Source organism: Labeo rohita, chromosome 5 (genome assembly GCF_022985175.1).
Source record: "Labeo rohita strain BAU-BD-2019 chromosome 5, IGBB_LRoh.1.0, whole genome shotgun sequence".
Lineage (NCBI taxonomy): Eukaryota > Metazoa > Chordata > Actinopteri > Cypriniformes > Cyprinidae > Labeo > Labeo rohita.
The window spans coordinates 19983506-20000646 of NC_066873.1; the positions used below are offsets into that span (position 1 = coordinate 19983506).

Consider the following 17141-nt stretch of genomic DNA (forward strand, 5'->3'; position numbering starts at 1 on the left):
CAAAACCTAACTAACCAGCATATGCTGTTTTTTTCAACAGGGTTCACCATTTGACTCCTTAAACTCTAGTCAAGTCTGTTTAAGTCTGTTTGCATGATTGCGCCATTTTGTCGCGTTAAAGTATCTAGGTAGACCTATCGACGTGAGAAATGTTACCTATTTTACATCCCCACAAACCCTTAAGAAGGAGCTCGACGTTATATTTCCCCCACAATAAGAGGGGAGAGTATGTATGTTCCTGCACAACCGGAGGCTGCAGTTTCAGGACCGCAGTTCTAGGACCGCATTTCTAAGACCCTATTTTTTGTGACAGCGCCGTCTAGAGGAGACCTGATTCAAGCATAAAACAAAAACTATTCATTTTTTATCCTTCCATATTATTTTTAATGTAAGACCTGGTGTGAACTGGTGTTCGAGGCGGTGTCAGCAATCTCCATTTAGCCTATTTAGCTGTGCAAAATAGTTCATTGTTCTGCTGAAAGTTATAAACTAGCATTTGTATTCAAATTATCTTACATGCATTAATGTACCAATAAACACTAATTTGTAGCGCAATTGTTTTACCGTTTACTGCACTTTATGCGTGTCACACATCAGACGTGAATCGCTGTGCTGCGGCTAATGAACAGTGGGGTAAGGGACACCCCCGCAGCCCCCGCGTTGCCTGGGGGCCCCGTTGCAGGACATTTTCAAAGGTAGTGCTTCGAGACACTGCAAAAGACGCGAGACGTGAGTGCAAAGGTGCAGTGGAGCGGGATTAATGTTCTAAAATAATGATTAATGATTAATGTTCTAATAACCGGGGAAAATTAATTTTTCTCACATTTCACTACTTCTAAGACAACCGCGCCGTAATGAACGAGGATATTTTTACGCTTAAAGTTGCTTATGGACCCCACACATGAAAAAGTTTAAATCGTGTGCACAATAGTATTATTCGCTCCCTCGTTTTAATAAATTCGTTTATTTTATTCAAGTAAATCCTTATTAAATTTAGTAATGTCGTGTGCACAACTTCGTGAAATGAGGGAACGAATATTCGTGCACAATTAAAATGTGAAAACGAATTCGTGCAAACGATTTAATTTTTTTGTCCTGCATGTCATGTGCGGGGCTTTGTATGCTTAAAAAATTGGTTCACTCCGATCAGAATCGGTATTTTCTGTTCATGCGTTTCTCTGTATTGTTAGGCTACCGTTTAGTGTTTTCTTTAGGCTACTCAAAAATAAAAAAAAAATAAAAACACGTCTTGATCTGGTAACCTATCTTGCCCTTATAGCCCATTCAGCATCATATTTTCTAGATTTTGACCATATTTTTATACGAAACAAAAAAACTTTCATTGCTTTAAAAGACATTAAAGTATTTTTTTTAAAGATATTTAAAATGTTTGCTGTATAGTTAAAATACGCTACTTGTAAAAAAAAAAATCGTTTGGAAAAACATAAGTCGCATTTAATTATTATTCAGAAATAGCTAATGTAGCCTAAAATACCTGTAGCCTAAATCAAAATGTTTACAAACATTATAAACACAACCAGGCTATTTTATTTCCTTTTCTCCACACCAAATTATCCACAACATTATCCTTCACAAAGACTATAACATCACAGTGAGGCACTGGTCACGCTGAATGGAGCAACCGACTATTTAAATTAAGCATTGTAACTTTTATTTATTTATTTATTTATTTATTTATTTATTTATTTATTTATTTATTTATTATTATTTTGTATTTTATTTTGATAATGAACAGGCTGAAATGTCAAATGTCGTGTGTGTGAGGCGCCAGCGCAATCACTGCATTGTTTTCCCAACTGTTACTCCTAATTTAGTCATACCAGTGCTCATACAAGCAAGATATCATTTATCACTGTAAAGCTTTGGCAAAAAAAGTAAAGAAAAAAAAAAAAAAACTGTAAAGTTTTACAAAATAAAGAAAGCGGCTTGCTGGCATACATGGATTTTATTGATTATTAATGTTAAATGCAGACGTGGCCTATAACGTGTATTATTATTGTTGAGGAATCCTCCTGCTATTGTTAAAATAACAATCAAATCTGAGCAGCGGCACTTCTGCATCGACGTTCACAGTCTAAATATTTATTCCTGCAGGGATTTCAGTCTCACTGAAAAGCAATATCAAATACGCACATTATATGCTATAGCATGTGCATATATGCTATAAAAAGTGCGGTACGCCACTGCTAATGAACTGAAGTCTCGCAAAGATACAAGTCTTTCTTTACAAGAAAACTGAATTTAAAACCAGAATATATATATATATATATATATATAGAATATATTGAAATAAATTAGGTTCAATATTTCAATCGGGTTTCGAATGTTCAGGGTATGTTAAGAGTTAGGAGTTGGTTAGGACAATAATTAAGTGTATACAATTAAACAACTACATATTTCTTTAAAATATAATAACATACAGAACTGAATAGCAAGCGCTATTAAATAGTATAAGAAGCCAATACATACATAAATACAATAAATAAACTAGATAGTAAAGTTCGTAGACAAACTTTAAGTTGGCTTGAAAAAGCCTAGCTAGAAAGTTTTAAAAGTTTTAAGTTTGACTGTTTTCAGTTTAAAATAGTTTTCAGTTTAAAATAGTTTGAAAGATTAAAGTCTGAATGTTTTGAAGGCAATACAGTCTATTAGAAAAACAGATAGATATGGTGTTGCTGTGTGGATTGAATGTGGTTGCTAGGGTACCCAGGGTGGTTGCTAAGGTGTTGCTAGGCAGTTTCTAGGGTACTCAGTGTGGTTGCTAGGGTGTTGCTATGCGGTTGCTATGCTTCCTGGGATGGTTACTAAGTTGTTGCTAGGCGGTTGCTGGGGTACTCAGGGTGTTTGCTAGGGTGTTGCTATGCGGTTGCTAGGGTACCCGGGGGTGGTTGCTAAGGTGTTGCTAGGCGGTTGCTAGGGTACCCGGGGTGGTTGCTAAGGTATTACTATCATATTGTTACCATGATTAGCAAGTTATTAGCATGTTGCTAGCATGTTTAACATGTTACTAGCATGTTACTAGCATGTTTCTAACATGATTAGCATGTTACTAGCATGATTCTAGCATGATTAGCATGTTGCTATCATATTTCTAGCATGATTAGCATGTTGCTAGCATGATTCTAGCACGATTAGCAAGTTATTAGCATGTTTCTAGCATCATTAACATGTTACTGGAATGTTGCTGGCAAAATTAGCATGATTAGCATACTGCTAACATGATTTAAATAGCTTAGAAATATTAGATGAGTTTGAATGAGTGTAAATGGATTAGTAATAGTACATAGAAGTGAAGCTTCATTTAGTCTCAAAGGATTCTTGGATTTTACATTTGAATTTTGACAGTTGGAGTTGGCTTATTTGAACATTCCGTCAATGTAAGTCTATGGGATTTTTTGGTGGTTTTGACAGTCTGGTTTACGAAAACCGTAAGCCGGATCAGTTAGAAAAGATATAGCAACCCGAGTCAGACCAGTCTGCAGGTCTGGGCCGAGTTTGGTGGCTGTAGCTTAAAAGCTCTAGGAGGAGATACGTTTTAAAAAAGGGTCTCAGAAGAAGAAGAAGAAGAAGAAGTTTAAATACAATATCAGTAAGTTGGCTTTTTCAAGCCAACTTAATAAAATAATACAAACAAAAAAAAAAACAAAACCATAGGGTCCTAGAAATGCGGTCTTGAAACTGCAGCCTCCGGTTGTGCAGGAATATTTTACGTGTTGATTTGTTGATACACCTCTTTAGCGCCAGCAGAGGACGCTGTTTTACCTGGCTCACAATCTCGGAAAGTAACTCAGAGCTCTTCTGCTCTGGGAATTCAATCACACGCTTTGTTGATGCGAGATTGGAGTAGTGAGAGCGGCAGAGTACAGTACTGTTTGCTATCATCCGTTTTGCTGTTGTACTTTTCTAACAGACCATACCGGGATAGACGTCATCTGATTTACATGAACGGGACTGTGACACTGATCCGCTGCAACGTGGAGCGTCTCCAAACCAAACTGCGGCTTAGTCTCAGGTCTAGGAGAATAAACAGCTTTGCTTGGGAGTAAAGGGTCAACTGAAAAGTCGCGAATGTTTTGCCGAAATCAGACAGCGAGAGCGACTATCGCTCGGGGCTCCGCGCTGGAGATGGAGATCCGCCGTGGAAAGTTCAGGCAAAGTGTTTTCATGGAGACCCCGCAGGTAAATGAAGCTCGGCTCATCACTCTGTCCAGAGGCTCAGCTGGACTTGCTAGTAAATGTGTTGGATGTACAGTCGGCCGTGTATTTTACTCTATTATACTATAAATGTTATATATTGTGGGGTGTTTATCTTAAATCACAGTTTTAGCTTTTTATTTATTTTTATAGATACAAAAACGACAGCCAATATTAGAATTTGCAAAGACGTAATATGTTGTTGCGTTAATCCATTGTAAAATGTACATTATCAAATTGAAAAAGTGTTGTGGGCGTGGACACAGGAGTAGTTTTTAGTGGATAACGGGACATGTATTTCCTACAAACAGAATAAATGACATAATGGTTGAATGACGTGATACTTTGTATTGTCCGGATGGGGCTAATTGTGAGGCTTGAAGTCAAATTAAAGCCTTGAGAGTGAAAAAAAATCCCATTAAAAGGCTGATCTTGCAATAAGTGGTTTGGGAAAGTCTTTTATAGTTGTTGCTTAAAAAACATGCGGAGAAACATTTTCATTTTATAAATATTGAGTGGTGAGAAGTAATCAAGTCGTTTTATACGTCGTTGAAGCCATATGACTTCACCCTCAGGACTGAATGTCATTGTAATTGAATAATTTAAATAAATAAATAAATAAACATTTTAGAAGGCTTAACAATGCAGGAATATTAAATTTATTTAGCTAATTAATAAAATATATATATATATAACCTATCTACTTATACACTACCAGTCAAAAGTTTTTAAACAGTACGATTTTTAATGTTTTTAAAGAAGTCTCTTCTGCTCACCAAGCCTGCATTTATTTGATCCAAAGTACAGTAAAATTCAGAAATATTTTTAATACTTAAATTAACTGTTTTCTATTTGAATATATTTTAAAATGTAATTTATTCCTGTGATCAAAGCTAAATTTTCAGCATCATTACTCCAGTCTTCAGTGTCACATGATCCTTCAGAAATCATTCTAATATGCTGATTTGCTGTTCAAGAAACATTTTTATTATGATTTTTTTTTTTTTATTGTTATTATTATCATCATCACCAATATTTAAAGCAGTTAAGTACTTTAGGATTTTTGATGAATAGAACGTTTCAAAGATCAGCATTTATCTGAAATCAAAGGATTTTGTAACATTATACATTATACCAATCAAAACCTTGGAATCAGTTGAATTTATTTATTTAGTTTTTGGGGGGAAGAAATTATGGAACTTAATACCTTTATTTAGCAAGGTTGATTTAATTTGATCAAAAAACATAATGGATGATAAAGACATTTAATGTTACAAAAGATTGCAGATGAATACTGTTCTTCTGAACTTTTCTGTTAAGAAAAAAAATTCTACTCAGCTGTCTTCAACATAATAATGATAATAATACATGTTTTTTTTAGCAAATCAGAATATTACAATGATTTCTGAAGGATCATGTGACTGGAGTGATGATGCAAAAATTCAGCTTTGAAATCACAGGAATAAATCACATTTAAACAAATATTCAAATAGGAAGCAGGTATTATAAATAGAAAAATATATTAAAATTTTACTGTTTTTGCTGTACATTAGATCAAATAAATGCTGGCTTAGTGAGCAAAAGAGACTTCTTTAAAAAAACATTACAAATTTTACTGTTCAAAAACTTTTGACTGGTAGTGTATGTTATCTTTAAACAAAATTCATGTGTGCGATCACCTGTATAGTTTAAAATAATTAATTTTAGTACTTGATGGTTACACCACTTGACATTTTTAGTCATTAAAACAACATTAAAAAAAAAAAAAGACTAATGGTTTTTTCCAAGATGTGTGAAACGAACATGAATAGAAAGACATTTTCAAATACTTCCACACGTTTGAATATATTTTTCGCCTTTTTATAATATCTGACATGCATATTTGTCACTGACCCCTAGTAAACAAGATCTTATCAAACACTGCAGTAGATCCCTTGCATTCTTCTAAGGGGAAAGGGCTCCATGGCATCTGTATATGATTATCCCAGAGTAGGTTGAGTTAAAAGAGAACTCTGTCTAACCCCTAATTATTTTTATGCGTAGCCTGCTGTGGTGAGATGGAAAGAAGCATGGTTGGTTCAGAGTGTGGCTGTTGGATGCGTAGAGTCCCATGGGCAGCTATGAATTCCTTGTATGGCTTAAGACTATAGTCTTCACTCTTCTGCGGTGACTTTATGTTTATGTTTACATTTTAGCAGGAGGATTAATGGTATATCCATATTAATATTAAGAGGTTGAAGCTGAATTAATAACAATGTTAATCCAAAAGTCAAATCTCACATTTATGTTGAATAGTTTTATTTTTTAATCACGCAAATGGAGTTTTTGAACTGCTGTAATCTGAGTTTGCATATCTTCATCGCTGATAAGATTTGCCAAGTAGCCCCTATCAGTATCATTTAGGCACCAAATGCACTTTCTAATTCAGCCCTTCATTCAAGATGCATGTGATTTCACTCAAGTCATTGTGTGCTTTGCTCAAAAGCCTTTAAGACGCCCCAGTTCCCCACTGACATCATATTACCCCCTCTAGACTGGATGATGTATTCTACTGTTTGATGTCTTTACTGTGGCTGCTGATTGGAAATCAATATGGCTTAATGAAAATCTTTTTAATGAGATCTTCTTACTTTTGCCTTCACACACAGAGACGTGTGACCTGCTTGAACTTTACAATATCTTGCCCCAGTTTGTGCGTGAAGGCTCAGGTGAAGCAAGCGCTAGAAAGATTGCTGGCTCAGTTAAGCAGACTTAAAAGCAGTAATGGAAAAATTGGCTCACAGATCTTGTGTAACGACTTTGTTTAATGCAGACGTTAAGCCTTTTCAGTGCACTTTTTTTAATTGCGACTGCAACGGCTGCTGCAAAATGCTACATTTTTTCTTAGGCTATGCTCTGTCATGCCAGTTGCCGTCAAACTCACACTGTCATTTTTAGATTTGCTTAGTTTGCATACATTCTTTTGGTTTGCTTACAACATGGTCCATTAAAACCACAGTGTTTGCCCGTTAAGGACTCTGCCACATATAGATTTCCCTGAAGGAAGTTAAAAGTGATGTAGGTTACACACCACCAGACACACCCTTCCACCCACAGCGCCTGCTTCTTTCTTAACCTAGTTCTGCTTAATTTATTCTGTACTGGATTCGCATTTGGATAGTTCAGTATTATTGATGCTGCCAAGAAAAATGACGCTGCATTGCTTTCCTTAGACATGTATTATGTACTTATGTAATTTGTTTGTTTGTACAGTCTGAGTTGCTGTTTTTTCCAGATTCTGTCATTTTTTTATGATGATGTTTTCTCCATTGATGGGCTCTTCTGCGTATTTGCTTAGGGAAGGGAGAATATTCATGGTAGATAAACAGTAATGTTCAGAACTTTAGGGTCAGTGTGATTTTTACAGTAAAAACATTTACATTGCCGTTCAAAAGTTTGGGATCAATAGGATTTTTATTTATTTTTATTATCCTCATCAAGGGTGCTTTTATTTGATCAAAAATCCAGAAAAAACAGTAATCTTGTGTAATATTATTTCAATGTAAAATTTTTCTATGTGAATATATTTTAAAATGTAATTTATTCCTGTGATCGAAGCTGAATTTTCAGCATCATTACTCCAGTCTTCAGTGTCACATTATTTGTCAGAAATCATTCTAATATGCTGATTTTTATCAGTGTTGAAAACAGTTGTGCTGCTTAATATTTTGTTGGAACCTGTGATACTTTTTTTCAGGATTCTTTAATAAAAATAACAGCATCTGTATAAAATATAAATCTTTTGTAACAATATAAACTGCCATTTAAAAGTTTGTGGTCAGTACATTTTTATTCTTTCTTTTTTTGAAAGAAATTAATACTTTTATTCACCAAGGATGTGTTAAATGGATAAAAAGTGATAGCGAAGACTTGTATTGTTAGAAAAGTATTCTATTTTGAATAAACGCTGGCCTTTTTAGGATTTTATTCATCAAAAAATCCAGAAAAAAATAATCACAGATTCCAAAAAAATATTAAGCAGTGCAGCTTCGACCATTGATAATACAATTATTAAATCAGCATATTAGAATGATTTCTGACAAATAATGTGACACTGAAGACTGGAGTAATGATGCTGAAAATTCAGCTTTGCATCTCAAGAATAAATTATATTTTAAAATATATTATATAAAACCAGTATTTAAACTGTAATAATATTTCACAATATTACATTTTTTGATCGAGTAAATGCCGCCTTGATGAGCTTAAAATATTTTTTTTTAAATATTACAAATCTTACTGATCCCAAACTTTTGAACGGCAGTGTATAATGTTGAATTGCTGTTCTTTTGAACTTTCAATTCATAGAATCCACAAAAACTGTGCACTGTTGTTTTCAACATTGATAATAAAATCTTTCTTAACCACCAAATACCAATCAAATGAATAAATGAGAAAACAGTTATTTTAAATTGTAATACTATTTCACGATATTACTGCTTTTACTGTATTTTGGTTTTGGTGACCATAGGCAGCATATTTCAAAAACATTAATGAATCTACTGTCTAAGTTTCTAAATAATGTTCAACAAATAAAAAACTATTGTTGGTAGCAAATGGTAGCAGCTATGTTATATTAAATGGTTTATTGTTGTTCATAAAATACAAATGATTCTTAATGCACTCTTTCATCTTTAGCTGAAAGTTTTAAAGTAATTCCACTCATATATTTGGCTTTCCAAGGACTTGTAAGGTCACACATTGCACCCATATGGGACCTTTTCCATGTTTAGAATGAGGCAGCACATGCCATAAGCTAGAAAAAGCTAGTTGATATCTTGAAGAAATGCAAAAACTTCCCCTCCAGCATGTTAGCAAAACCGCCAGGCCCCAGAGAACAATGGGGAATCTTTCAACACTGGGGCCCAAACAGGAGCACATGCTTTTGGATTTAAACGAAGGGTTCTCTTGGTCCCTGGCAAAAAGCCCTGTTAAGAGGAACCGGAGAGGAGGATAATCGTCCACGCTCTGATGTCATAGAAGCCTCACTCTTTTTAGTTAGTATGCCAGGCACTCTTGAACCGTGAGAGCTGGGAAGAGGTGAATTGAGCCATGTGTGAATTCTGTATATAAAAGAAAGGGGATGTTTGAGTTTCAGTGACAACAGCTTTTATTCATTTTCAGTGATTTTTTTTTTAAGTATGCTTTGTTTTGCTTAAAATTGTTTCTAAACCAAACCCAGTACCCATAAAGCATATTGGCAAAAACCTCTATTAATGAGAACAACATCCTGTGATTGTGAAGTGCAAGAAATGGTAGAGACCATAAGGAGGAGTGTTGGAAACACTGCATGCAAGACATTCCAATGTAATAATTGACAAAAGAAGGCCACCCCATTCCTAGTCTTATTTTGCTGTATATATAGTCACATGACAAAGATGCATTGTTTGTTAGATTAAAGGGGTGAAAGCTAATGTAATAAAAATTGCTGTAATAACCTTAAATTATACATAATTGCATGCAACTAATCCTAAACCAAACCTGAATCTTAATCCTATACTAAGTAGATGTTATTAATTTGTATTACTTAGTGCATAATTATTTAATTACACTATAACAAAAGATGGCTTAACATTTAGTGCAATGAATATTTCTATTTATAGCAGAATGAGATATAAACAGGTGACCGAATATAGCATGTTGCAGTTCTTTATAAATGCCATGTATTAGGCACTAAATACATTACTAGTCTAATAACTGCATACAAATGCATTAACATTAAGAGCAAGGGTCAACCGTCATGTGTTTTTCTGGGCCGATACCGATTATTACACATCAGGTAGACCGCTAACCGATATTTTGAACGATATACAGGTGCATCTCAATAAATTAGAATGTCGTGGAAAAGTTCATTTATTTCAGTAATTCAACTCAAATTGTGAAACTTGTGCATTAAATAAATTCAGTGCACACAGACTGAAGTAGTTTAAGTATTTGGTTCTTTTAATTGTGATGATTTTGACTCACATTTAACAAAAACGTAATTTAGAATATGGTGACATGCCAATCAGCTAATCAACTCAAAACACCTGCAAAGGTTTCCTGAGCCTTCAAAATGGTCTCTCAGTTTGGTTCACTAGGCTACACAATCATGGGGAAGACTGCTGATCTGACAGTTGTCTAGAAAACAATCATTGACACCCTTCATAAGGAGGGTAAGCCACAAACATTCATTGCCAAAGAAGCTGGCTGTTCACAGAGTGCTGTATGTTAACAGAAAGTTGAGTGGAAGGAAAAAGTGTGGAAGAAAAAGATGCACAACCAACCGAGAGAACTGCAGCCTTGAGAGGCTTGTCAAGCAAAATCGATTCAAGAATTTGGGTGAGCTTCACCAGGAATGGACTGAGGCTGGGGTCAAGGCATCAAGAGCCACCACATACAGACGTGTCAAGGAATTTGGCTACAGTTGTCGTATTCCTCTTGTTAAGCCACTCCTAAACCACAGACAACGTCAGAGGCGTCTTACCTGGGCTAAGGAGAAGAAGAAATGGACTGTTGCCCAGTGGTGTTTAGTTTCCACAGTCTGTGATGATTTGGGGTGCAATGTCATCTGCTGGTGTTGGTTTTTTTGAAAACCAAAGTCACTGCACCCGTTTACCAAGAAATTTTAGAGCACTTCATGCTTCCTTCTGCTGACAAGCTTTTTAAAGATGCTGATTTCATTTTCCAGCAGGATTTGGCACCTGCCCACACTGCCAAAAGCACCAAAGTTGGTTAAATGACCATGGTGTTGGTGTGCTTGACTGGCCAGCGAACTCACCAGACCTGAACCCCAAAGAGAATCTATGGGGTATTATCAAGAGGAAAATGAGAAACAAGACCAAAAAATGCAGATGAGCTGAAGGCCACTGTCAAAGAAACCTGGGCTTCCATACCACCTCAGCAGTGCCACAGACTAATCACCTCTATGCCACGCTGAATTGAGGCAGTAATTAAAGCAAAAGGAGCCCCTACCAAGTATTGAGTACATATACAGTAAATGAACATACTTTCCAGAAGGCCAACAATTCACTAAAAATGTTTTTTTTTTATTGGTTTTATGAAGTATTCTAATTTGTTGAGATAGTGAATTGGTGGGTTTTTGTTAAATGTGAGCTAAAATCATCACAGTTAAAAGAACCAAAGACTTAAACTACTTCAGTCTGTGTGCATTGAATTTATTTAATACACGAGTTTCACAATTTGAGTTGAATTACTGAAATGAATGAACTTTTCCACAACATTCTAATTATTGAGATGCACCTGTATATTTTCGGTGTAAAATAAAGCAATAAGCCCCAAGAAACGGTGGTTTACAACAAATTTATAACAGCCAAGGGGCACAAAGCGGAGTGCCTAAAACCCTGTTATAAATTCACCATAAACCACGGCTTCACAGGGTTTATTGCTTTTATGAACCGGTTATTCCATATACTTAGTAAGGTTTCACAAAATAAAACAGAGCAAATAAAGTGTAATGAAAATGCTTTTAAATTATTTTATCAGCAAATCTTTTTTGAAAATGGCAATAACATTAACCATAAAAATGCTTAATATTATTGTTGCAGATAATCGGCCAGGCCACTTTCACCTACACATTGTGCAACCTGATCTCATGACGTAAACATACCTGTGGGAACTTTTTCGCACGACACGAAATACTTACCACCATGTACGCTTTGTGACATTTTTAATGTGAAATGTCCACTGAGTGGCTGAGTAAAAAGAGTACTGAGTAAAAGAGTTTTTTTCCCTGAACAGATGAACGTACATTTGTTCCATTTTATGTGAAGTTGATTTTGTACGTGTCACCGCAGTTCTGGCTTGAAATGTCCGCTGAGCAGTGCTGTAAGTTCAGTGCCTCATGATGTTTTAAAATAACGTACCGTCTGGATTACACCTAAACCTACCCGATAGTATGAGCAAAAGCGAATGTGACGTAAGAACGCAATCGTAAGCGTACCGTTTTAGCTTGTTTTTCGATCTCTTGTCTTTCAGCTCTTTCATCATGAATCGGAACCAAGGATTCCGCTTCCTTAGTCCAATTCCATGCCAGCTGAGCTACTGAATGAGCTTGTTACGTTCGGAAAGCGAAACATATGGAGCTGTAATCATAACTGTGTACAAAAACGATTACAAGTACTCCGTGTTTTACTCCGTGTTTAATTTCTATTGGAAACTGCAGTGATATGTACTCATTGGTATGTATTTCGTGTCTTGCGAAAAGTTCCCAGAGAGTCATTTTCGTCATGAGATCAGGTAGCATTGTGGATATTGGAAACATGCACAGTATTTAGTTGACATTGACTTTGCTGATAACACTGCTCAGCATTGGCATGTTTTTGTCCTAAAAATGAATAGAGGCTCAGATGTTCACAACAGCAGGATGTCAAATAGTTCAGGACTCAACACAGGATCTTGTGCTCAAGGACATCAAGATGTCCAGTCCACTCTTATCTTATCTCACTTGTGCAGAGCTGACATGGACATTATTCATACAATTAGACATGTCATGTGATGTTTTCCTTGCTAGGGAGATGAAGACAAGTTACAAGTATCTCCCGGCTTGCATCATGACCACAATAGTCAATGTCAAACATTTCATTTGTTAAATGTTCTTCACACTTAGTGGGATCTTTTATCACATGCTGTGGTGTGTGTTTAGTTTAGTTTGATTTGGATTGTGCTTTTCACAATGCATATTGTTCCATATGAGCAAAAAGAAAACAATGGTTTGCTAACTGCCACATCTTTAGCTCAAATCATGGCATAAATTGTATTTTTCAAGCTGGTAGGTTAATCCTCAAGCATGTTCTAAAATAAACCGAAAGGTGGGAGCCATCTATAGTCACAGAAAGCATTTTTTTTTCTCCGTTTTTTTTCCACTAGTAATCTGTCTCCTCTCACTCATACTGTCTGTTTTTAACGTTTCAAGGCATTTGAAAATGTGCATGTGCACTCAATAATGATCTGTTAAGCACTTTGGAATGTTTGTTTACATTAATAATGAAACTTGTGTCATCCTTTCTAAACATGCACTAACGCCCAGACAGTTGAACATGCGTGTTGACTAATGCTAGAGTCATTGCCATATGTCAGTTTTTACTCCAGCAGCTTCTTTCCACTACAGTCAAAACTCAGAGACAGAGTCTAATTCAGATTTTACATCTTGAAATTTTTTTATATTTCAGTTTAAATTGAAGGGTTAACTTTCCCTGCTTAAAGACATGGTTTCATTATCCAAATTATTCAGGCATTCCAGAATCCTTAACCTTGCTCTTTTCAGGAGGTTGAGTGTTTGTCTTGTAGCTTGAAGGAAAGTCTTCCAGACAGAGAGGGATGAGACAAAGTAGAGGCCCAGGCTTTTGTTAACGTCATTAACTGTTTCTAAATCAACTGGTTCAGCTTAAGGGGATTGATTTCATTCATGCGTACCTGCCTGTCTAGAAAAAAGGACGTGAGTCACACACTGTGTGTCTTTGGAAATAGCATGCCCACACAGTCCTCAACAGATCACTGTTATAACAACAACCCCTGCGATTATACTAGTTGTAGTTGCTTGTGTTTGTGCCATAAGAGAGTTAATCTTCAAAGTGGATGATTTTTCATAAACAGCATCCTCTTAAACGTTTTAGTGTGTGAGAGTGTCAGTTTTGGAGAAACTACTTTGAAACTATTCAATGTTCAGTGGCAGTGAAACTAAGGTTTTAGTTTGGTACTTAGTACATCTAACTAAAATTAAACTATGTAAGAAGAAGATAGACTTTTTAAATGTAAAACAAGTTATATTTGCAGAATTTATTTTTCACAGTCATCTGGCGCAAGAATACAATAGCATTAAACTACAAAGTTACTTTGAATTCGACTTACAAAACCAGAAACAGACAAGTTTATTGTATAAAACATAATGATGAACATCAGAAGTTAAAAGATTAGTTTACTTGCAGAATAATTTACTCACCCCCATGTCATTCAAGATGTTCATGTCTTTCTTTCTTCAGTCAAAAAAAAAAAAAAGGGTTTTGAGGAAAACATTTCAGGATTTTCTCCATATAGTGGACTTATATGGTTCAGAACTGTTTGAACTTCCAAATTGCAGTTTCAGTGCAGCTTCAAAGGGCTTTACACAATTCCAGCTGATGAATAAGGGTCTTATCTAGCGAAACAATCAGTCATTTTCCAAGAAAAAATAAAAATGTATATAATTTTAACAAATGCTCGTCTTCCACTAGCTCGACCTTACAAAGCGAACTTGCAAAAAGTCAAATGCCCTATACAAAATAAGGTAAAACAATGATGTTGGACAATTTTGAAGTTGGAGGAAAAAATGAGATGGAGTTTTTCACCCTACCTTACCTTTTTGAATCAGAGTACACAGGTGAAGAACTAACCACGCATGACCTTTCCATCGTGATTGCGTAATGCGTGAAGACAAGCATTTGTGGGTTAAAAAGTACATAAATTTTTTTTTTTTAAGAAAATTACAGATTCTTTTGCTAGATAAGACCCTTATTCCTCGCAAGCTTGAAAGCTGCATTGAAATGGCATCTGGAAGTTCAAACTGTTTTAAACCATAGAAGTCCACTATATGGAGAAAAATCCTGGAATGTTTTTCTCAAAAAACTTTTTTTCTTTGCAACTGAAGAAAGACATGGACATCTTGGATGACAACGGGGTGAGTAAATTATCAGGAATTTTTATTGTGAACGAATCCTTTAAATAATGACAAAACGATTCATTGAACTAAATTGATTTTCCAGGTGCTATTTATGAATCCGTAAAGAATTTTAGTAAATAATAAGAGCAATAAAAGAAAGACTTTTCTGTCATAACAAGATTTTAGCATGGTAATACACATGGCAGTGTTAATGTGTTTAGTCTTGGCGAAATAGATCTGCTACGCTACTGCAGCAAAGGAAGTATCAAAATTTGCTACTGCTGCTGTAAGCATGTAAAAAATATTGCTGCTGCACATACAACATATAAAATAACCCCCACATATAACATACATGAAATCACCCTGTAGCAGATCTAGACAGGTGGAGCTGGGGAAGGTGGAGGGTTTCTAAAATGCGCTGTAACTGCTTCAGCAAATGCTAGCTGAGTATTTGAATGTTGGCTGCTGATGTGAGAAAAAGAAAAAAACAATCAGCCTGTGCAATGATGTGATTATATCAGATTGAGTTCAAACCTATAAGCCTGAGCCATCTAGAGTTTAATGACAAATTTGCATTTATAATTAGGGATGTAACGGCATGAAAATTTCTGATCACGATTATAGTGACCAAAATGATCACGGTTATCAGTATTATCACGGTATTGTTAAAATGTACTGAAAATGTGCAAAATATACACATAAATCACTTCATCAAGTTTTATATTTAAAATCAACAAACAACAAATAAAATGACATTTTGTTTGCATAATCACTAAAACAACAACAGTAGCCTACCAATGATGTCCGGATTTTAAATGACAACATGACTGACAACAGTTTAACAACAACAGTTTAACTAATAGCATGTTCAACTATTGAATGTAGCTTTTCAAATAAAGCTGTGAAAAAGTTTCATAAAAAGATAAACCTTACATTTCAGCCTTTAAATAAAGAAAAGGGTTAAGTCAAAATCATAATTGATTTAATTATTATATGTATTTTGTCTGTTCCATAAAGAATCTAGATAACTGGTCTGAATTGTTTAAATGTGTAGAATCCACTTAAGCTTGTTTTTCATACAATCAAATACGATTTTAATAATAATTAAAATACGAAACGGTAATACTAACCGTGTCGAATTTTATCATGATTTATCATCAAACCGGTAATCGTTACATCCATACAAAAGATTTCAAAATGAAAAAAAAAATGCTGTTCTTTTGAACATTTTATATCAAAGAATTCTGAAACAAATGTATGAAGGTTTTCACAATTATATTTAGCTTGAACAACAAATCAGCATATTAGAATGATTTCTGAAGTATCATGTGACACTGAAGACTGGAGTAATGATGCTAAAAATGAAGTACTGTATGTAGCACTGGGAAGTCTGATTTTAAGTTTAGTGAAGCAGTTTGTTTAGAAAAAATGATTCACAAAGAAAGAGCGGACAGACAGTGAGTTGATTATTCCCTGACGCAAAAGCAGTGATGTTGCATGTTGTTGGAAGAAATATTTTGTTACTGGAAAAACAACACTGTTTTGAAACAACTAAACTACTGTTAATAGCGTCGCTGCTTTTAAGCAGTTCCTCCCCAAGTGCTCATGGGTCTGTGAATCTAGGAAATGATCCGAGTAAACAGTAAAAGTGTAAACAGTTTGAGGGTCTCATTGTGTTTTACCCAGCGGACTTGATGGAATCTGCCTTTTCGCCCGTCTTTCTGTTCGTCCGTAAAACTCGGTCCCACCGTGTGCCGTGAACACAGCATTGTTCGCACACAGGGTTGTGATCTAAAAGTGATGAAGACCACAACTGTCTCACACAGACACTGTTGTGTACGTCACTGCTGGATGTGATCCAAGCCATTACATACCTGTTTGTGTAATAATGTTGCCGTTACAGAGATGGCACACTCACTTCTTGTGAAACAACACTACTCAAGCACATCTGTGCAAAACACTCTGTGTAACACACAGATGTCATATGAACAAACACCTCTGGTCAGTAATGTGCTAACATGCTTAGTGTGACCATTCACTCACAATGCCCTCAGTGGTTAAAAATAGCTTTAATCCTCATATTCCCCTTTCCGATCTGTTGAGCTTTAATGCTGTCTGTACTCTTAAGCCAGTATTTGAGTATTTTTATTCCACACTGACAAGATTAAAGTGTCTTATGTTTTGTAACATTGTTTGTGCCGTTGACCAGGGTCATTTCTAGGCTGGATTGTGATAGTGAGAGTTAATCTTA

At 35.4% G+C, this 17141-nt stretch overlaps 1 protein-coding gene across 2 annotated transcripts in view; it reads left to right on the forward strand.

The window, feature by feature from the left end:
• The first annotated feature begins 3836 nt into the window (after positions 1–3836).
• The window catches only part of rtkna (rhotekin a), an 83103-nt gene continuing 69798 nt past the window's right edge, over positions 3837–17141 (forward strand). The window contains exon 1 of one of the 2 annotated variants that reach the window (XM_051110031.1): positions 3837–4200. In XM_051110031.1, coding sequence (XP_050965988.1) covers positions 4090–4200 — 111 coding nt within the window. In that variant the 5' untranslated portion in view covers positions 3837–4089. The remainder of the gene's footprint in view (positions 4201–17141) is intronic. The other variant, XM_051110035.1, reaches the window with a different exon arrangement.